Below are 22,010 nucleotides of genomic sequence, written 5' to 3' on the forward strand. Positions count from 1 at the left end.
TAAATAGACTAGTGTTATCAGAGTATTCTTTAAAAAATGTTCCACCCAAATTAGTTCGTCTGTTTTAAGACGTAATTCACTTTTAATTAAGGTAGAAAATAGAAATTAAATAAAGATTTAATCACGATTTAATTCAGTTGAAAAATTTCCGATTTTCATTCGATTTGTTTACATGATAAAGAAAAGAACAATAAACAAATTCAATTCTTTTGTACTCACTTTCAGCATAAACAAAAAGTAATTCTCAATTTCCGAAAATTAGTTTTCAATTTTCAAATTACATGGCTGGTTAGTTCGTCTCTGCTAACAAATGTAGACAAATGAGGCTTCCTTATCTGAGAATTGTTCGAGACAATTTGTTTTTTGTTCGAACGTTCGAAACAACCAAAACAATCGGCTCATCTTCGTTTTGTTTTTATTGCTTGTATAAACTTTATAAAGAGAAGAAAATTTAAAGAAGCAATTAAAAGGCAATAAAATCCTCGTTAAATTTGATTGAATTTATTTAGATTACCTTTTGATAAACTCGAATGGTATCTAATGGCAATTTTGTTATAATATTTGACAAGTTGATGGAATAGACCGTTGGAAATGTTCGAGGAGAAGTTGGTATCAGTTATTCGTCGAACTCGTGATCAAATCTTATGGCTAGTCCTCCTCCTCGCGATATTATATTTATTGATTCTGAACTTATATTATGCTGACCAAAGATACAAAGTCGTGATTGAGGACACTGACGATGGAAAGCCAAAATGTGCGACTTCGTTAAGCCAGATGCAAGAAGAGGAATTGAAGACGGATAACAAGCCTCAAGGCGAGCTGGAAGAGTTACGTCAGAAGGTTTTGATGTATGAACGATTAAATAAGTTGTTGGAATTCAATTCTTGGATGAACCAGCATGGCTCGAAAATGCGTCAAAATATCTTGATTTTATCCAATCAGTATTGCGGAAGTGCATTGCTAGGTGAAATGTTCAATCAAAATCCACAAGTTTTTTATCTGTACGAACCTTTGAAAGCTCTTGATTATTATAAAGAGAATCGTCCATCAGATGTTTATGACTCCATGGTTACTCAACAGCTCGATGGAACTTTCCAATGTAAATTTGATGAGCTCTCATATTATACGAACTTTATGTCTTTTCAATACAGCTCTCTGAAAAGTCGTCTCGCAAGCCGGGCTCTTTCCGCACCTCCGCTTTGTCCGGAAACTAATTCCCGTTCATTTTACACTATCCGAATGTGTACACCATTGAAACCACAAACAACGTCTGCAATATGCAAACTTCACCAACATACAGTCGTCAAAAGTATTCAATTCTCTGAAGTGCATAAATTATCATATTTAATGGACAAAGATAGTAGTGATTATTCATTGAAGGTTGTGCACTTAGTGCGTGATCCGCGCGCCATTGTTTACACTCACTTACTAACCAACCCTAACATCTCACGAATGGTAAACAGTACGGATCATTTAAGAGAATACTCCAAAAAACTTTGTCGTGGTATGCTCATTAACATAAAATATGCCATTACAGCTCCTTCGTGGCTTCAAGGGAAATACACTCTACTTCGATACGAAGATCTTGGTACAAATCCACACCAAATAGCCGAGTTGGTTCATAAATTTGTGGGTATTCCCATGGCTCCACAGGTGCGCTTATGGTTGGATAAAATCGCTTATGGTTCAGGCGGTGATAGCAGCCGCCTCTCGTTCATGAATTCACAACCAAGCTCGTCCTCTTCAGGGTGGATGGAAGAATACATGGCTAAGAACCTGACCAACTCAGTACACAATTGGCGCACACAATTGCAGTATCAGGCGGTTAGGATGATAGAGACTGAATGTTATGAAGTGATGAATTTGTTAGGCTACAAAATCGTTGATGACGAGGAGGAATTGACGACACTCGAAACCTCTCTCGTCGATTGAATGTAAAACATAAAAGTGGTTGTCTCAAAATTATTGGGTACTGCTCATTCGCTCGAAAGCTGTCTCTTTGATTGAATATATAAGACATAAAAAGCAACAGTACATCTGAAAAAAAAATGGCGAGGTCTTAAGTATCTTAAGTGTATTTATTTTTCCGGGAATTAAATTTGACGGGTTTTGGTAAATATTAAATACCCGCTAAATTTGATAAAATCTTTTTAGGATAGAAATTCTATCTAAAATGAGCATTTTTAAGTAAAAACTTTCAAAATACCAAATAATTTTTGATTTACAAGTGCCTAAAATTTCCCCACACGCCTAATTAAATCCCTGTCAAAAATCGCATTTCGGCCAGCCGCCAAATTAGGTACACGCCAAAATTAATAAACTCAAGGTATATCCCAATACTTTCATGTCTCATTTTTCATGATCGGGAGGACTATGGAGACCTATTTTATCCCATTCAATACATCCCCAAGTTCCAAGCCGTTCACTTTGAGTGGATTTCAGAATTGGACGTATCAATCACAGTACCCTAACATGGAAAAGTGCAACGGCCTTTTGTTTCATGCTATAATGTATAATAATGTTTCGATTGCGGTCGAATAATGTATAATATGTATTTTTTGATAGATTGTTAGTATTAGATGTTAGTTAAATTAATTTTGTAAGACTGATGAAATGTGTTAAAAATAAATCATCGTTTCATTAACGTTATTTTCAACCCTTCTTTTTGATAAAACCATGACTTGTTAAACGGTATTTGACGGTAAGCAATTCAAACGTTGTTTCATGTTCAAACCTTTGCAAGTTTTTAGGATCGAGGATTCGGGAGATTTTATTCCAGGGCTAGGTGGATGAACTTACATCATAGCTTTTATGAAAACACCCCCTTCTCACAGACAAGTCAGATAATTCAGTGGGGATGGGAAAAATAGTAAATATTTTGCAGTGAAAATTGGTTTATTTATTATTCTCAGTGGGACAAAAATTGGAGGATAATTTTCCAGCGGGACAATATTTTGGCCAATTTTTCCGGAAGGGTGTATGAAATTTACGGTCAATAAGAATACAGATGAATATTTATTTCAAAATGGCTTGTTCTTTTACGACTGTTCTTTTTTCAAATCTTTTGAGTTAAATAATGGTTGAATGAAGACTAACTTCATTTTTTTTTACAACAAAGTTCTTTTGAAATATACAATGTCTTTAAATCAAACAATAAAATTTACATAAATATAATGGTTTCCTACTGCTACAATGGTTTCTTTTAACAGCGATATTATCATAATTTTTCTTTTTTATAGGTATACTCAGGTATAATGTTCTCTTGAATATACTTTGTTTAGTCAACTTCTTCGACAGTTGGTCCACCTTGAGACATGTTGGATTGGCCAGCTCCTGTTGCTCCACCTTGATGCAATTTGGTCATGATGGGTCGACAAACGTTCTCCAATTCGCTTTTCTGGTGTTCGAATTCCTCCTTTGATGCCAGCTGATTGCCATCAATCCATTGCAAAACTTCTTGGCATTTCTTGAGGATTGTCTCTTGGTCACCTTCACTTAACTTCTTTTTGATGTTTGAGTCATCAACAGTGCTTTTCATTTGGAAGGCGTAGGCTTCAAGTGCGTTTCTTGCATCCACTCGTTCCTTTTGCTGCTCGTCTTCCGCACGATGTTTCTCAGCATCCTGTACCATCCTCTCAACCTCGTCCTTGGATAATCGACCTTTATTGATGGTAATGTGTGCATCTTTGCCAGTGCTCTTGTCTTTGGCTGTCACATTTAAAATACCATTAGCATCGATATCGAAAGTAACTTCGATCTGCGGTACACCTCTTGGGGCTGGTGCGATTCCAGAAAGTTCAAATTCTCCAAGTCGATGGTTATCTTTGGTCATACTTCGTTCACCTTCAAAGACTTGGATGCTGACACCGGGTTGATTGTCGGAGTACGTTGTGAAGGTTTGAGCTTGATTGCATGGGATTTTGGTGTTTCGTTTGATGAGTGACGTCATCACTCCTCCAGCTGTCTCAATACCAAGTGATAAAGGAGCCACGTCAATCAATAGTAGATCTTTAACAGCATCGTCTTTTGAGCCAGTCAAGATGGCAGCTTGGATGGCAGCTCCATATGCAACAGCTTCATCTGGGTTGACAGAATTACAGAGGGATTTCCCGTTGAAATAATCTTGTAACATCTTTCGGATTTTCGGGATTCTTGTTGATCCTCCAACCAAAACGATTTCATGAATTTGTGATTTATCTAACTTGGCGTCTGCAAGGGCTTTTTGTACCGGTTCCAACGTCTTCTTGAACATCTCTGAGTTTAGCTCCTCAAACCTTGCTCTGGAGATAGATGTGAAGAAATCAACTCCGTCGAAAAGGGAATCGATCTCGATAGAAGCTTGAGCTGTCGAAGAGAGAGTTCGTTTGGCTTTTTCGCAAGCTGTTCTTAAACGTCTGATAGCTCGTTTGTTGGATGTGATATCTTTCTTGTGTTTTCGTTTGATCTCCTGAAGGTAGAAAGAGAGAAACAAATTAGTCAATGCACTTACTTGAAAGAAAAAGAAAAATTAGTCAATCTTAATGGATATTCTCAAGAATTGTCGACTCATCCAACACAATTCAGTGGAGTAGGCAAGAAGTGCGCAAAATAGAATTTCTTGATAAATAATTAAGTCTCACATACCATGTTGATCTAAAATTAGGTCCGATGCACTACTTTTTTAACCGGTGTTGTCAAATGTCTCGATTTATGCAAAGCTGATGCTTTTATTTATAAAGATTTATTATCTTATACTCCTTAATGACATGAATAAGAGATGAAAAAATTATGATTGAAGGACTTACGGCTACGAAATGTTCCACCATTCTGTTGTCAAAGTCTTCGCCACCAAGGTGCGTGTCGCCACGGGTTGATTTCACTTCAAAGACTCCATTATCAATTGCCAGTACTGAGACATCAAAGGTGCCACCTCCAAGATCGAAAATCAAAACATTTCTTTCGTCATCAGTGAACTTGTCAAGGCCGTAAGCAATTGCTGCTGCTGTTGGTTCATTAACAACACGCAAGACGTTCAAACCAGCAATCACACCTGCGTCTTTTGTGGCTTGTCGTTGGCTGTCGTTGAAATATGCTGGGACTGTAATGACTGCATCTGTAACTTTCTCTCCCAGATAATTTTCAGCAGTATCTTTCATTTTTGATAAAACCATTGATGATATTTCTTCTGGAGTATAAATCTTTCGTTCCCCTTTGAAATCGACCTGAAATGAAAATATGAAATATGAAATTAAATGTCAATTTATTGTATACAACTGATGTGCAACAAAAAATAAAAACATTGAGTAATAAAGAAAATAACACATTATAGGATACTGATGATGGCAAGTTCTGATTGCTTTTCAATAAGCTATTAGAGTTAACAAAAAGAATAAGACTGACTGAAAATACATACCTCAATCTTTGGTTTTCCAGCTTTGTTTGCAACTTTAAATGGCCATAACTTTATATCCGATTGGACTGTTTGATCCACAAAATTTCTACCGATCAATCGTTTTGCGTCGAAAATGGTGTTAGTAGGATTCATAGCAGCTTGGTTTTTTGCTGCATCACCAATGAGACGCTCAACGTCATTGAACGCAACATAACTTGGCGTTGTTCTGTTGCCAGCATCATTCGCGATGATATCAACTTTTCCATTTTGAAAGATCCCAACACATGAATAAGTTGTTCCAAGATCGATTCCTACTGCTTTTCCCATTTTTGTGATGTTTTTCTTCTCGTGAATTCTAAAGTCTTTATTTTTCTCGTTGTTGTCAACTTTTAACTCTTGTTTGAATATGACATTTCTCAGATTTACTCTCTTTATATATTGTTTGGAAAAATTCCAGAATCATCGAATTCGCTGTGTTTCTGGTTGAAATCTTGCTGCGACCCAGAATATTCTCGTACTTTCGGTTTTGTTCAAGTCTGCCATATTTGTTGTTGTTTCCATTGCATAAATTATCTAGAATAATTTTTTTTTTCTAGAACATGCGAGATTCGACCAATGAGATTTATTATACATAGGTTTTGCATAATTTATGCAGATGTTTTCGTGTATTTTTACACACATTCAAAACAAAATTGGGAAAATTCAAAATGGCGTTTAATTGCTGAGATTTATCGAGATTTTTCTAGAATTTTGAGTTTCAAACCGTTTCTTTGACCTTAGAAATTCTTTCGTTGTCTATCTTATCTACTAGTGACTCAGGATAGAGGTATTTTTCATAGGGTCTCTAGACCACGAGGGAGCCACGACTAAAAACCTTCCAATCAGTATCTCCAGCTTCGATCCTCATCATCTATCTCTCCCGTCACCGTCTACATACGTACTCTATATGTATGACTATGTACTACATAGTCATACATATAGAGTACCCTACCCAGTTGGCGACCGAAATTTTTTGATTCAAATTTTTCACTTACTTTTTACTTTTTTGAAAATCCTTTTCGACCAACGGTTAGACAACTTTTAACATGCTCTTCGTGTTTGTTTTGATATTTTATTTGAGGCGATCTTCTTAGAATAAAAAACTTTCGAAGCGAGCGGTACTAGTGCCCAGTTCCCGACCGACGTACCAGTCTGCGACCGATCGCGAGTAAGAAAAAATCAGTGCTCTACTTGCAGGTAAGGTCGTATTAATTGATCAGGATGATAAAAAAACTCATAAGCTTTCCCGTATTACATTTATTTACACTCGTTCTTTTGTTTTAAAATAGCTCACTTACATTTCCCTTCGGGAACTGGGGAGGGGACTCTACACCTGCATGATACAAGCACAAGACTACCGTCGTTTTGTATAAGATTCCCATTTCAGCACTAGCATTCTTTTTGCCAGTTTTCTAGCAGTTAAGTCACACTAGCGTCCCGCCAAAATGCATATCAAAGATTAATGCTGCGAAAGCGCTATATCGTTTACTTGACTCTCGAGCAAAAAAATGCACCGCAAAACTTCTAAAGAGATTCATGAAAAAATAACCCGGCGCTTTTTAATGAAATTAACATTTTCAAAAACTTTGAGAAATTGCCTAAAATTTGAGCCATAGATGAAAAAATTTGAGCCAAGCCAACCTTGAAAACTAATTTGAAGATCAACTTCACAAGAAAAAGATCTACGGGGGAGGCGGAACCCACCTAGATCCGCGCACCGCCGGATAGGCTATTTCCCGGAAATTTTGCCGTACCTCAAACAATGACCCATTTACATGTTCGGAATTATTTTTACTTTAGCGTATAAACAAGGCCTTAAAAATCGAAGCGCTGTCTCGGGAATTGAATGACAAAATTTGGTTGGTTGATATTTGGCTGCTGCACATTTTATTTTGTTTCAAACTTTCAAGTTTTAATTAATTGTCTTGCAAACTTGATTCAGGCAACTCTCATCCTTGTTGTGCAAATACATCCTGTAGATGACTGATGTTGTTTTTTCTAAAAGCTAGATTTCCTAGTGTGACTAACTGTCTAGAGAAAAAAGACCAGGCAGTATAAATAAAACTCCTATATATCAAGAAGATTACAGGATTTGGAGTGCGGGCAGATTTTACTTTCGTTTTCAGTGGTGTTTTTCAATTTCAAACCAACATCTTAGCAACGGCGTGCTTGCCCATAGTTACAGGGATTTGTGAGGGGCTCTATCTTTCAATTCCTGCATTACTAAAAATAGACAAAAAGAACAACAAATTTCATAAAAAATGACAAAAAAAAAAACAACAAATTTCTTATTTTCCCGTCCACAGGTGCTGTGGTACCTACTTCTATTTCTATTTCTATTTGGTTGAGTTGCAATAGGCTTTAGAGGCCTATTCTCGCAACTATAGACGCTTACTAATGAGCGTCCCGTCAGCACCTTGAACTGACTACCCAATTCCCCTCACATGGCATGGGTTGACCCGGGCGAAGGAACGTTCACTTGCCAAGTGAACTGCCGTGAGTGGGAATCGAACCCTGGCCCCTGCACAGAAGCCAAGGTCAACTACCACTATACCACGGCACCTCCTACCTACCTCTTTGTACCTCTTTTTGGCTTCTGCTTGAACTGCTCATCCAACTTGTTGAGTCCCATGCTTCAACATTTCCTTTAGGCTGTTGGATTCGGCTTGCCTAAGGTTGAAATAGTGGGCAAGCAGTGGTTCATCCAGAACAGTTGTGAGGAAGGTGTCTAAGTGTTTTTTGAATACTTCTTTGGGTCAAATCTCTTATTGGTCTGGGAAGTATGTTGAATATAATCAAGGGCCTTCTTGGGAAAGACTTCCCCTCCAGATATTTTTGTGTTTAATATTGACAGCTTTTAGATCACAAATTCTTCCCAATCTCTGATTTATATAGCAGGAAATGCCTCCTTTACTTTCGTCATAATCAAAATTTGGGACGTACCTTCAATGACGTTCCAGGTATCAATTATTTGATACTGCTCTCTCCGTCTTTCAAGGCTATACAGTTTTACTGATTTGAGTTTTTCCCAATAATTAAGATGTCTGAGGGATGGAATTCCATGTAAAAATGATTTCTGAACTACTTCCAGTTACTGGACAAGACCACGCTTCCAGGGAGACCATAGTTGAGAACAGTAGTCCAAATGAGGGATGGCTAGTGCTTTCCGTAAAGTTAACATGGTTTCAATTTTCTTTGATTTGAATGTGCAGTATATCCATACACTTATATTTTTTTATTTGTTCTTGGATATGCTTCTCATAAGTCAACTGAGTGTCTAGGGTGACTCCAAAGTCTTTAACTTTGTCTTTATTTTCTATCGACGTTGCTGTGTCAGAAAAAAATATCAAGAACTTTGCTTCAGAGCGTCGTTTTTCCCGTAGACAAGGTGCTCAAATTTAAGACCATTCAGCTGCATGTTGTTGTACTCTAATCCTTCGTATACATAATTTCTTTTCCCCTAATTCCAACAATCCATCTCTAATCAAGTCAAGTAGCAGAGGGCACGCGATCTTATAATTCAAGATAGATTTATTTTACTTTAAAAGAGAAATTTTTAACCATTGTACTACTTACTTTTGGTTACTTTTGGTTGTCTTCGAGCTTCATGCTCTGGCAAGAAACTTTCTGCTTCACACCACAATGCTGCATCCATCAAACCTGAATAAAGGAAGGATTTCGGCAACTAAACAGTTCTCATGTCAAGAATGGAGTTAGAGTCGGCTCTCCTGCACCCTGTGAAACCATGGATCTGTGGCTCGTCTGGGATCGAACTGAGGTGTCTGTCTAGAGAGTTTTTGAACTTTTCGACTGTAACATTCTTCATATCTCTAATACTCTTGGGCATTGAATTGAATAACTTAGCACCTTGCACAACAAGCGTGCTATCATGTAGTTTTGAACTATGGGTGCGAACACACATCCTTCCCAATCTTGGGAGTTCCTTGAATTGAAATTTATTGTTGATGTTTGGAACCAGATTTTCAGCTATTTTCCATGTATACAGGATCCGATATCTCTCCCTTCTTCTTTGAAGTGAGTAAAGTTTTAGCTTTTTCAGACAATCCCAATAGTTTTTTGGAGTGCCAGTTATTCTTTTGAGAAATGATTTTTGGATTTCTTCTAATCTTTGGGTAGAACTGACAGCACTTGGACTCCATAGGACTGAGCAATATTCAATGACTGGAATAACCAATGATTTGTAAAGAGTAATCATTAGTTGTGGTAAACGCGAAGAGAAAGTCCGCAGAATCCAGGAAATCAAGTTTTTTGCTTTCTCAATGACTGAATTTATTTGATGTGTAAAGACAGCATCATCTGACATTAGTACTCCCAGGTCCTTCACTAATTTCTTCCTTTCGATATTTTCTCCTGAAGGGGATTTGTAGTGAGTTTGGTTTTTTATTTCTTCATCTGGACCATAGCGTAGAAGTTCAAACTTTGTGTCATTTAGTTTCATGTTGTTTTCTTCAGTCCAGTCATAGACTTTTTCTAGTTCTTTTTGAAGAATTTCAACATCCTTTGTGTTTTTGATTGATTTGGTGGCACGTGTATCATCAGCAAATGATTTCAATATACAGTACAGTACTTTTTCATCAATGTCACCAATCAATATTAGAAATATAAGAGGTCCCAATACACTGCCTTGAGGGACTCCTGAAATTACTTTCTGGGCTTTGGACTTGACACCATTTACTATTACTGTTTGATATCTTTCAGTAAGGAATGATTCAATCCATCTGTGGATTGGTCCGGATATACCCAATTGCTTTAATTTCCCAAGTACAACTGCATGATCGACTTTGTCGAAAGCCTTTGAGAAATCAAGGTAAACAACATCTGCATTCAAACCCTCATCTAATATGTCAAGAATGAGGTCGTGTTGCTCGAGAAGCTGACTAAGGCAGGATCTCCCACTTCTGAAACCATGTTGGTTTGGATTGAAAAGGTCATTGTTGTTCATGTGATTTACAATATGATTTCTCAATATTTTCTCGAAAATTTTTATCACATGCGAGGTGAGTGCAACAGATCTGTAGTTGGCAGCCAGAGATCTGCTTCCTCCTTTGTGAATTGGTGTTATGGTGCATTTTTTCAGTTCAGTTGGAACAAGACCTATTTCTAGGCTTTTCTTCCAGAGTAAACACAGTGGAACGGATAACTCATCTTTGCATTTTTTGAGAAACATAGCTGGAAATCCATCAGGTCCTGCAGAAGATGATGGAGACAGCTCATTTATTGCTTTAACGATGGAGTCTTCTGTTATGTTAATCTCATCAATCTTGACGTTTGTTTTGTCTTGGTTAGGTTGTGGTTGTGGTTGCTTTGGTTTACTGAACACTTTAGCATATTGGTCGGCTAAGAGATCAGCCATTTCTTTGCTTCTTTGTGTAAGTTCTTCATTGCAATTCAATAGGGGTCCGATATTAGACCGAATTTTCGATTTCTTTTTTGCATAGGTAAAGAAATATTTTGAATTCTTTTTAATTGAGTCAATCACTTTGCTTTCCACGTGACGCTTTGACTCATTAAAAGATTTTTGAAGTTTTTTCTCAATTTGTAAAAGTTCATCTTTTATCTTGTCTTTCTTGGATTTGGAGTTGGTGTGTAAAAGTATTTTTGTAATTTTTCTTCTTCTTTTTGTAAGAGAGTGACAGTATCTCTCAGCTTTTGATTTCGTTTTTGATGTGGTCTTGGCCTTCACGGGAACTCTGCTTTCGCATATTCTGTAGCATATGTTGTTTCCAAAATAACATCTGGGTCTTCAGTATCGAACTCACTTGGCCAGTTGACATATTTGAGATCATCTTTAATAGTTTCCCAATCAATGTCATCAGCAAAATAATTCAGTGTGTTGAATTTTGTGCGTGGCTCTTGTTGATCGTCGTCCAGAAAGGAGTTTTGAACTTTCAGAGTTGTTGATACTAGTACAATTTCGTGATGTGATGTGCTTTGCAATACATGTAGCTGTGTATTATTTGTTCGTTGTTAGTGAAAACAAGGTCTAATGTATTTCCGTCCTTGTGTGTTGGCAAATCGATATATTGTGACATGAAGAATTCGTTGCAAAACTGATTCAAAGAGTTTAGAATAAGACGGTCGTTGATAGTACATCCTGATTTTGGAAGGCCCTCAGGCCAAGCTGCTTTTGGAAGGTTGAAATCACCTCCAAAAATGATATTTGGTACGGTTTCTAACTTTGAAAGTGCATGTTTTACACCATTGATAGGAATGATAAAATCATTTGCGGTTGAAGGATTACCATTTGCTTTGTCGTCAGGTTGTCGGTAGACTACCAGGATAGCCAGATTTTCGATGCTTGAGTATAGGCAAAGAAGTTGTACACTGGGCGAGTAGTGAGAATAGATTTTTTCGCATGAAGCTGCAATATCATCCCTGACATAAAAACAAACTCCACCAGTAAATCTGCCTCTAGATTTCTTCTTTCTTGTTGAATCACATCGGAAGGGAGTGAAACCTTCTACTTTAAGTTCTGCGTCTTTATGGTTATATAACCAAGTTTCTGACAATCCAACAAAAAGTTGGTTTTCATTACAAACATTATCTTTAATAAAGGGAACTTTGCTGGGTACTGTTTGTGGACAAAGCCCTTGTATGTTAAAAAATGCAAAGCTATTCACTACTGGAATGTTTGCATTGGGTTGAATGGTAGTTGAGGGATTTGGAATGGTGGTCTGAGCGGTAGTCCTTGTGGGGGTATCAGATGAGTCTGTTGTGGAGGTATTTGGTGAGTCTGTTGTGGAGGTATTTGGTGAGTCTGTTGTTGAGGTAATTGATGAGTCTGTTGTAGGTTTTGTACTTGAAATTGAATGTCTTGGATTTTCTGTCCCAGTGTTTCCAGAATTTCTTCCTTCAACAGACGAATCACATCTAAAAAATGACCAGGCTCTTGTTTGTTATTGTTTGATTGTTTGTTATTGTGCGCTACACTACTTTTCACAGTTGGAGGTTGTCTTTTTGTTCCTTTTACATGAGCAAAACGACAGGATTCTGAAAAGCATTCTCCTTTCCGAAGGGAATCTAAACACATTTTTGGATGAAAGTCCTTGCATTTAGTTCCAAGGTTACATCCTCTTGGTTGCCTTGTTCTATGTTGTGTGAACTTGCGACACATTTTAGGGTGAGTGTAGTTGCATTCCTTTCCTTTTAGGCCATGCTTGCATGTTCCATTTTTGTAAAATTTGCAGATTTGGGATTTCTTTTCATTATCTTTGATTTCGCCTCTTCTTGTTTTGTTGGTTTCGTCAGCTTCAGTATTTATTGGATGATGGTTGTTCTGAGTTTGGGATGTACTTTTTGTACGTTTTTTACGCTTACTATTCCCTTCTTCATCACTTGGAATGGTAGTAACTTTACAGGGATCGCTACTATATGTGTATGTGTAGATATACCCCTTGGGGTGGTTAAAAGAGAAAGATTATTATTAGACCCTTGTGGCACACCTGAAATAACATCTGTTTCTGAGGACAACGTTGCGTTTACCGAAACTCTCTGTGTTCGATGAGTCAAAAAGGATCTGATCCATTCAAGGAGTTTACCGTTTATGCCATTTTTCTGAAGCTTGTGTAACAAAATGGTATGGTCTACTCTATCAAAAGCTTTACTGAAGTCTAAATAGATAACGTCAATGTTGTTTCCATTTTCTAGATAATGGATCAGTCTTTCGGTGTGTTGAAGTAATTGACTAAGACATGAGCGGCCTTTCCTAAAGCCATGTTGCTTATTTCTGTATTCTGTATCTTGGCTCGTACAATCTTTTCAAAGACCTCTGAAACGTGGGATGTGAGGACAACAGGTCTATGGTTTTTCAGCAAGTCCTTGATTCCCTTTCTTGTAAACTGGGGATATACGTCCAGTTTTTAAAAGTTTTGGAGTGATTCCTTTGTTTAGTATGTTTCTCCAGATGGTAGAGCAATGTTATCTTTAGTTTTTAGCAGAAGAATAGCTGGAAAACCATCAGGTCCAGGTGCTGAAGTTGGTGACAGTGTACCGATTTCTTTGACAAATCCCTCGATAGTCAGCTGTATCTTCAAGTGTTGGTATTTGTGACTCAAGTGGATGAAGGTCGTAGTTTTGGTATAAGTAGTTTTGGTCATTGACCTTGGTTGCTGCACAGGCAACTGAGGTTCGATTCAAAATCGCAGCGGTTCACTTGACAAGTGAATGAACCTTCGCCCGGCTGACGGGGTGCTCATTGAAAGCGTCTATAGTTGCGAAAATAGGCCTCAAAGCCTCCTGCAACTCAGCCAAATAGGAATAGGAATAGGAACAACCCCAGTAAGTAAGTAAGTAAGTATTTATTTATTTACCTTTTTAACACATCTGAAAATGATACAAGAGGCGGAATCAACAAAATAAAAAGGAAGGAGACCGCCTTATAGCTAAGCTAATCAAATAAAGATGCGGCCACCTAAGTGCCGAAAAAATTGAAGCAATAAAAAATAGAATAAATTTTTATTTTATTTTTGCTTTCTTGGTTGGGGAGCGGAGGGGGTGTGCTCAGTATTCCCCAATACAGTGAGTGAAGGCAACTGACCGAAAGTGACTGTACCACCCCCAGTCAAGGCCTCCTTGGTCTTTTTTAACATTAGTTTGGATAGAATAAAAACACAACCAAACCTTCTGTCTTACGTTTACTCTTTCCTTCCCACTGCTTCCCAACAACTTTCGCTTTTGGTTATGTAGGTTTTAAAATTCACAAGTAACGAACCTCTAATAGCTTTATCTGAATAAATCTGGCTGAAAACCTTTTGTCAGGTTTGATTCCGTACATTTTTTATCAACGTGGTGAGCCGGTTTCCCCAATTTCTCGATAATTAAAAATTGGAACTTTCCCATGGGCGCAATTGGGCGTATCGCCATCGCAAAATATTTTTCGTGAAAATTTACCGTATTCTAACGCTAATATAATCTAGATAGGAAACAGATATTGAATTTGACTCTTTTTTTGCTCGTATTTCTAAATTTCCCGATAAAAAGAACTATTTACAAATGATTTTCTTTAGCGGGCCTTGAATTGATATTGACATATATAATGATGTTGTAATCAATGCCGTGCATATTTTGTCATCGCCATGCATATTTTGTCAACATCCTTTTCATTGGATAAATACCACTAAAATATACAAGATAAGTAAACATAATTTTATCGCCTGCGAGCACGACTTAGCTAAGCGCACCTTTCTTATTCATTATCTAAGATTTGAAGCGGGCAAAGATTACCGTGTAGGCTGATGGCGCACAAAGGTTATTTGAAGATATTTTCAGTCATAATCCAGGGTAAAACAAACTAAACATAGAAAGGGGGTATTCTTTAGTGCTCTATACGATCATCAGTTTTTTTCTTGAATTCTATGTTTAGATTTTTCTACCCAGCCCCATTGCTATGCACACGCGTCCTGTTGCTAAGACCTTTCCTTGAAATCGAAAGTGAAACCAAAATAATTTAACGCACACTGTTGTTCACGTAATATCAATAAAGTGAAAGGAAGCCCTGACTGACCACCCCCAGCGATTCATTTCTCTTTGTTTAGACGACCATAAAAAAATTGTACTATTCGCGTCACCCACCCGCATCATATTTTCTGCTAATTTTCCGGTGCAGACCTGGAAAAAACCCGGGAAAAGCAATTTGTTCTTTTAAAGTATAGTTTTTTTCAATCGCTTATGGCCATCGAAAAATCGTTTTGTTAGCGTCACCACCCGCCCCCGACTTACTGGCGCAATTTTTAAAAACCTGGGAATTTTTCCGATTAAACCAATAGAAAATAAAACTTTTTAATGTTTCTCTTTTTTGCACCAATTCTTTGAAATGAAAATATTTAAGATTTTAAGTTCCTCTTTTATTCAATGATTTTTTACGGCACTTTGTTGAAAATCTAGGAATGAGCTTGGGGGCAAAAGAATGAAAAGTTGTAAAATAAAAACAGTTATTTCCACCAAAAAAGTGTTTTCTTTTGCCCATATTTTCTTGGTCTTGATTCTCGCTTTATCCTGCCAAACAAACATTGACCTAAATTGTAAGCTGAAAATCGCCCCTGGTAGACTTCTATGTGTTTTATAGTTTGGAGAAAGGGAAAGAAAATTGATAAATAATCTTATTTATATTTTATATTTTTCAAATGAAGATTTAAGAATTAATAAACTAAAAAATTAAAAGATGGCAGCAGCAACAAACAAAACTGTGATGATATCTCAGTCCATCTATGATCAAGTCAGTCTATTTACTATGGGTTATCATTATTAAACCCTAATTATGTTAAAATATTTCCAGTTGATATCTCTTTTAAACTCGTTTACGAGTTGATATTAAGTAGAATTATCTTGTACATTTTTGTGTACGTCTCATAGAGTCAAAAGAAGGAGTCTGGAATTTAGGAGCAAGGCAAAATTTGTAAACAAAAAATATTTTTCAGTTCCCAGATATGTTACCGGATGTAGGAACGATGCATAAAAAATGGGTTTGGAAAGATGACATCAACTGTTTGGAACAAGTCAAGTCAGTACAAAAATTCTTTTTGTTTCAATATATGGAAAGATAGAAATTTCTTAGTTTGGGTTCTTTTTCGTTCTGTAGTTTAAGCTACTGGCAATTTTTAAAGTTTCTTCTTTTAAAAATTGTTATCATAACATCTATGAGAGAAGATTTAATATACGATTTTCAACAAAATTCAATGTTAATGACAAGAAGTTTTGCATACCATCAAGTATCCTTTATTTTTGGAACCAAAACATTTTTGGTTTTGAAGGATAATGTAACCATGTAATTTTGTTTTTAACAGCACCGGCAATCAAGCTACAACAGATAAGCAGCTCTTAGCATTTTCAAAAAACAAAAAACAACACAGGCATACACTAAGAAAAATACACTTTCAAGGGTAATGAGTAAATTGTTTTGTTTTTTTAATTTCTTCATTTTAATCTGGATCATCTTATTTTTCAATGTCAGTGTGAAACCAACTTTTCATGCATAACATGAAATGAACAAGACATTGCTGTAGTTAATTAATTCTAGGTATCATATTCCCAATTTACCGCATTAAGATTTGCATTCAAGTACGTTTAAGGTTTCAAGTAAGATAATCCCTTTCTAGTCTTTTCAAATCAAGGTGAGTGCTGGAAATAGGGCCATAAAAAATATATTCTCATGTCTTTATAGCCTGGCCCATATGAGTAGGAAGTCATATTTTAAAATATTTTGTTTTAGCCAACAACGCAAGAAATTAGATCCAAAGCATGAAAAAACCAATGCACTGTCACCAAAACCAAGCCTCAAAGTTCACGGATCTGAAAAGAGAGCAGTCACTCTGCAAGACGTCAAAAGTATTCTTTTAGTTTATCGAAATAGGGAATATGATTTATGTGGTGGTCTTTCAGTAGATTTGATAATGTTCAATGAAACTTTCTTAACACTGTTTTGTTTGTTTGTCAAAACTAACTTCTTGTGTCACATCTTTCTTGCAGGTGTCGCACTAGATTTTCTTTCGGAGAGTGGAGAGTTACCTGAAGCATTCCAAGAAAGTTTGAGGTAAAAACGTTTATATTTATCTTTTCCCGGTGATAGAAGAGTCTCTACCACTTCTTTGAGGACTACTCTACATTTTGCAAAATTATTCTGCTCCTGATAAAGGGAATCACGCAATACTCTTTATACTTTTACTAAGGATAATAATTGAAAAGAGACCTAATAATCATCCTTTTGTCTATGAAGTGTTGAATAAAATCTTTACTCATATATTAAATTCTAAGTCAAACAAATCCCCATTTCTTCATCCAGGAACAACCAGTTCGATGTTTTTCTTGCAGCAACACTTTACTACTTTGACATGTACTTCAAACGGATCGCACTGGACAGCAAACCCAAAACATTCGCAGCGTAAGCAAATAATATATTGCTGATAAATACGGAATTCCTTACGATTTTTAGTATCACGTGTGCTATGCCAGATGAAATTGTATCAATTTACTTAGTGTAATTTTAGCTAGCAGGAACAGTGAGGTAATTTGACTGTTTTTTGTGACTTAGTTATGGATTGCTTCGACACAGAAATATTCTTTCAAAGAAAATAAAGATATTATATTATTTAGCACGAGGATCCTGCAAATTATCAAAGAGTTTGAATGTTTTTCTTTTCAGGGAACCAAGTACAGCAGAAAAGAAGGCCGCAACTTCAGCATTGAAGAAAATTGATTTGGCGAGAAAATTGTTGGCTGAGAAATATTGTGCCTTGATATTGGGACTGGAAACGAGAGAGACACATCACATGGCTTGTGGAAGGTCAGGGTGTACTTTGTGCATCACCTTTCCTCGTTTTAGACGATAAAGTCGACAGGAGTTGAATGTTTAGTAGCTGCAATGCCTTCTTTGAAAATAATTTATTGGAACTTCTGATTTCTTAGAGACTTCACGTTTTTACCAACTACTTTAAAAATAAATGAAACAAAAGATTCCTGGAAAAACTCTATTCTTTGTTTACAGTTTCTTTATGTATTCATTTTTTTAGTCATCGAAAATCTTTCACAAAGAAGGACCGAATATTTTACGAGGTATGATTATGTTCTAAATTCATGATGAAATACTTAGAATGGACTGCATCCTTGACGCTTTGCCGATTTTCTTTTCAAGCTACCAACCATAAGCATGGTTTATTGCTCCCACGTATTGGATGATCAGAGCCGAGCGCAAATACAGGCTTTTTTTGCGGATCTAAATCTGAAGTTTCTGAGTACAGTAAAAGGAATTCGTTATTAAAGCAAAATCATTTCTGATCCTCCTTGATTCATGCGACTGTGGAATGATCTTTATTTCCTACGAACTGCAGTACGGTTGAGTTTCATTTTTTTTGTACCACGAAAAATCAACACTTTCAATTAAACTTCAATTGTGATAACTTGAAAGGAAGTTGTTCTAATTATTTTACTGTCTTTAATTTTCATCGTTTTCTTTAGACCTTGTATTCATATTGTTGTCTTGTGATTTGGGTCACTTTTCGAAGACGAAATTTGGATCCTATTCAAAAAGAGATGGGAAGGTATACAACCTATCAAACCTCTCATTTAACTTATGTCTCGACAACAGTTCGGGATACGCACCATTGAAATGACTTTACCACCCGATATGTTACTCTTACCATTTATGCAAACGGTATATTATAAAAGCTGTTGTCAAAAAAAGGCATTGTATTGTTATACCATGAACATTTATAAATTACTTTGCATAAGTATTGCTTCCCCTGGATTCCCTAGAGTTATGCTTTGGTAAAATAAGAATGATTGAATGTATACAATTCCCTATTTTTTTATTTCAAAGGTTATTTAGGAGTGATTCATTTAATCCATACGAAGAACCCGTGTCCAAAAATGGTAAGTTCGTCCTTTCTCATTATGCATTTTCCCTTAGTAGGTTAGGGTGTTTAATGTTTAGGTTTCTCTTCCCTGGATAGTCTTTTCTGTCCCAATCTTTTTCCTGCTCAAAACTAGAATGCATCAAGGACAGAGGACAATTCGGAAAGCGTTTTTATTTCTTTAGAATTTCAACTTGCATCAGACTTGGCCAACAAAGAAATTCATGAAGTCACTTTGGGTCAACCCTCCATACGCAAAAAGTAAATCGTTCTTCTTTTTCATCCCGATATACTGTGTATTGATGGTTTCAGAGGTGTCCTAATGGGAGATACAATTATTTTTCGATTTGGTTTGAGAATCAGTATTATTTACAATTCATGAAATATCTTCCCCTTTTGTTTTCAGTAAACGCCCGCCCATCTCCACCATTATAAAGTAAGTGATAAACTTTCTTGCATGCTATATTATGAAGTAGCGCGTTATGTGTGATTATTGAATTCAGAAGTTTGATCGTGTACAGTGGTATTTCAAAGGATGGAAATTTTGGGATGTGTTTCCTTCATTGCTTTCTTCTTCACTTTGTGAAAACGTTGGACTTAGTTGTTGTAGAGACTGATTTTTTACGTTTTGGGCGTCCATCGAAAAATATTTAATTCTGCAAAATACAGATTTTATAAAAACAACTCGATGGAAAGTTCAAGGAATTTGGTTTTCAACCACAAAAATTAGTTTCCAAACGTATCCCGCTGAAAAATGATCATTTCCGTTATAATTTCAGTCAACGTTCACCAGTGTTGGTTTCGTTACTTCCGACTCCTAAAGACAGAGGTGCTCACCTTCTCGATCGACGACAAACTATCTTTAATCATGTGAAGTAAGATCTCTTTCTCCACTCTATTTTAATTTAATCTCCAACAAGTCTCTGGTTGGCGAATCGTGAAAGCTTTTTATTGAATTTTCCCAATGCCTGGATTCGTATCTGGATTTCAAAAGTTATCGAGTTTAAAAACCTCAGGAGCACATTACACAAAACATGGGTTAGTTCTAATTCATCTTACACCAGATCATATTTTGTAGTTTTGATCTGTTAGAAACTATCTTCGCTCAGTTATTTTGCCTATTATATCTTCTCTCCAAATGGCTTTTTCTTAATCTTCACTCGCTGATTTTTATATAATATCCTCTCCACATAGTCTACACAATAGACAGATCCAGGCTTTTAAGCCTTACTCTACCTACTACGAAGATTAGGAGTTTTACGCTCGAAAAGAAGGAAAATATGACGTAGCCTACGACCCAGAATATTCGCATGGCTTGTTTCTACCTTTACTGATTCTTATTTACAGGAAAGATAAAGAAGAGGAAGAACTGACTGCTAACATCAATCCAATCACACTCAGGTAACAAGTACTCACATTGTCATTCCTAATAGTTCGTAATCTACACTCTATAAAATATGACTAATGGGAATAATCTTAACTCGCAATGTTCACTTTTTGTTGATGACACCGGCAAAAGTTCTAGAGATTCTTCCAAGTTATAGATCGTAATGTTTTCCTACTTTTGATTCAATATAAGAAGGCGACCTATTTTTCAATAAATATACACATTAAAAAGTAGCTCAAAATCGTTTGAAACCTCTACCGCTTTCACTTTCTTCTTTAATTACAATCCCTCAGAATTACCCTTAAAATTTATTTTAAAGAAGAAAGTGAAAGCGGTAGAGGTTTCAAACGATTTTGAACTACTTTTTTAATGTATATATTCATTGAAAAATAGGTCGCCTTCTTATATTGAATCAAAAGTAGGAAAACATTACGATCTATAACTTGGAAGAATCTCCTTTTATATGTCGACTTAGCTGCATCTCTCGTTTTTTCCAGTGTTGGGATCATTGGCGAGATGATATCAGGTTTCAATCCCTTCACACTGGCCCCTTTTGGCGACGACGCCGAAGAAGACGAAGAGGGCGAAGAAAGTCGGGGTCCAGTTACAGGGGAGCAAGGTGTCGACGAAAAACCAATGTACGTAGGAAGGTTATAGTGATATATTATAGAAGCTCGTGAACCTTGCATGAATCTTAGGAGGGTGAACACTATGTATTTTATTGTCATTGAAAATTGGCGAAAAGTATTGATTTGACTATAAAACCTCGTATACTTTGTATTTCCCTTGTATGTGACTGGTAAGGCCTTCGAAAATCCCATTGTCGAATTATTCAACAAATGAATTTATTGGGGGCTTTTTTTAGAATTAAAGACTCGTGTTGACATGACCACTTTTCCATTACTTATAACATGATCGTCCATTTAATGGATCTGATCAGGTCGAAAAGGATTTATAAAAGTCTACTATTAATTTCCGTTCTTACTTTCTTACAGGCATGCAAGTCCCAGTGAATACAACGAATAACAAGAATGCATTGATGAAGCAAACCATACCAGGTATTTTGACATGATCTTCTTCGTCAAGGTGAGAGAGGTTGTTGTTTTTAATTTTTTAAAGTAAGTTGTAAATAGGTTTTATTAGATTATGCTGTTTTGATAATAGTTTTCTATACATTTAACTTATTTTCTAGTGACATAAAAGTGTAAATTTCAATTATTTTTTTGTGACATATAGTGTAAATTTAATTTATTTTTATCCTTGTTTTGTTAATATTTTTGATTTAATTGATTGGAAGAATCTGGACAATGACGGTCATTATGGAACGAATTGAATTGTTATTTTCCGAGGGATTGAAGATTGAAGGTATTGTTTTGTTATTAGGGAAGGGGGATAAGTGTCTCTCCCATTTTCAAAGATTAAAAACAATTCTCTTGGTTTAAGTCTAAGTATAGATTATTTTCAAACCTGCTCCCAGAAAAGAACGCCCTCTAGAGAATGGATTTTTATTCATCTTTTCATATTTACTTTTAAAGAAGATATTTCGTCGTAAGCCTAGATAAGCGTCGAAAATATATTATGACTGAAATTTTCTATTTTTATGTTTCTTTCAAAACCACAGAATTATTCTTATCTTTGATTTCATTCATTTTCTCATTTTTGTCCTCTTTCGACCAATTTCGCTATTAAGCTCCTTCTTTTTAGCTAAAACATCAATTGCACTTGTATTTACAATAAAATAAAATACGCTTTTTTTCCATAAAAATGCGTCTAACATGGTATTTTTACCATCTGATTCCCTTAAGTGACAAGATGCAGCATTTAAGAGAAGATGGCTTTTAAAATTGGT

General features: G+C 36.2%; 3 protein-coding genes across 4 annotated transcripts in view; 2 read left to right on the forward strand and 1 right to left on the reverse strand.

Moving 5' to 3' along the window:
* LOC136798355 (protein phosphatase 1 regulatory subunit 36-like) overlaps nucleotides 1-21,486 on the forward strand; it is a 30,194-nt gene extending 8,708 nt beyond the window's left edge. Inside the window, exons 1-16 of one of the 2 annotated variants that reach the window (XM_067054963.1) lie at nucleotides 15,550-15,644; nucleotides 15,847-15,929; nucleotides 16,213-16,308; nucleotides 16,638-16,753; nucleotides 16,895-16,958; nucleotides 17,208-17,306; nucleotides 17,568-17,708; nucleotides 17,935-17,977; nucleotides 18,380-18,462; nucleotides 18,741-18,793; nucleotides 18,960-19,035; nucleotides 19,181-19,210; nucleotides 19,554-19,649; nucleotides 20,122-20,175; nucleotides 20,659-20,799; nucleotides 21,157-21,486. In XM_067054963.1, coding sequence (XP_066911064.1) covers nucleotides 15,591-15,644; nucleotides 15,847-15,929; nucleotides 16,213-16,308; nucleotides 16,638-16,753; nucleotides 16,895-16,958; nucleotides 17,208-17,306; nucleotides 17,568-17,708; nucleotides 17,935-17,977; nucleotides 18,380-18,462; nucleotides 18,741-18,793; nucleotides 18,960-19,035; nucleotides 19,181-19,210; nucleotides 19,554-19,649; nucleotides 20,122-20,175; nucleotides 20,659-20,799; nucleotides 21,157-21,187 — 1,260 coding nt within the window. In that variant the 5' untranslated portion in view covers nucleotides 15,550-15,590 and the 3' untranslated portion in view covers nucleotides 21,188-21,486. Of the gene's footprint in view, nucleotides 1-15,549; nucleotides 15,645-15,846; nucleotides 15,930-16,212; nucleotides 16,309-16,637; nucleotides 16,754-16,894; nucleotides 16,959-17,207; nucleotides 17,307-17,567; nucleotides 17,709-17,934; nucleotides 17,978-18,379; nucleotides 18,463-18,740; nucleotides 18,794-18,959; nucleotides 19,036-19,180; nucleotides 19,211-19,553; nucleotides 19,650-20,121; nucleotides 20,176-20,658; nucleotides 20,800-21,156 lie in introns of those variants that run through there. The other variant, XM_067054962.1, reaches the window with a different exon arrangement.
* Nucleotides 460-2,629, forward strand: LOC136798353 (carbohydrate sulfotransferase 6-like). The gene has a single exon (XM_067054960.1). The coding sequence runs from the start codon at nucleotides 592-594 to the stop codon at nucleotides 1,930-1,932; it is 1,341 nt and encodes a 446-aa protein (XP_066911061.1). The 5' UTR covers nucleotides 460-591; the 3' UTR covers nucleotides 1,933-2,629.
* LOC136798352 (heat shock cognate 71 kDa protein-like) lies at nucleotides 3,022-5,909 on the reverse strand. Its single transcript, XM_067054959.1, has 3 exons — nucleotides 5,393-5,909; nucleotides 4,785-5,201; nucleotides 3,022-4,447 (listed from the first exon to the last, which is right to left on the reverse strand). The coding sequence occupies exons 1-3, from the start codon at nucleotides 5,696-5,698 to the stop codon at nucleotides 3,278-3,280; spliced, it is 1,893 nt and encodes a 630-aa protein (XP_066911060.1). The 5' UTR covers nucleotides 5,699-5,909; the 3' UTR covers nucleotides 3,022-3,277.
* Nucleotides 21,487-22,010: the final 524 nt, after the last annotated feature.

Source organism: Clytia hemisphaerica, unplaced genomic scaffold (genome assembly GCF_902728285.1).
Source record: "Clytia hemisphaerica strain Z4C2 unplaced genomic scaffold, Clytia hemisphaerica genome assembly, whole genome shotgun sequence".
Classification (NCBI taxonomy): domain Eukaryota; kingdom Metazoa; phylum Cnidaria; class Hydrozoa; order Leptothecata; family Clytiidae; genus Clytia; species Clytia hemisphaerica.

Coding starts and splice junctions, on each gene's coding strand:
- LOC136798353 (XM_067054960.1), top strand. CDS start 592: ATGTTCGAGGAGAAGTTGGTATCAGTTATTCGTCGAACTCGTGATCAA.
- LOC136798352 (XM_067054959.1), bottom strand. CDS start 5,698: ATGGGAAAAGCAGTAGGAATCGATCTTGGAACAACTTATTCATGTGTT. Junction 5,202..5,392: donor CTGGAAAACCAAAGATTGAG/GTATGTATTTTC, acceptor TTTTCATTTCAG/GTCGATTTCAAAGGGGAACG. Junction 4,448..4,784: donor TGGTGGAACATTTCGTAGCC/GTAAGTCCTTCA, acceptor TTCTACCTTCAG/GAGATCAAACGAAAACACAA.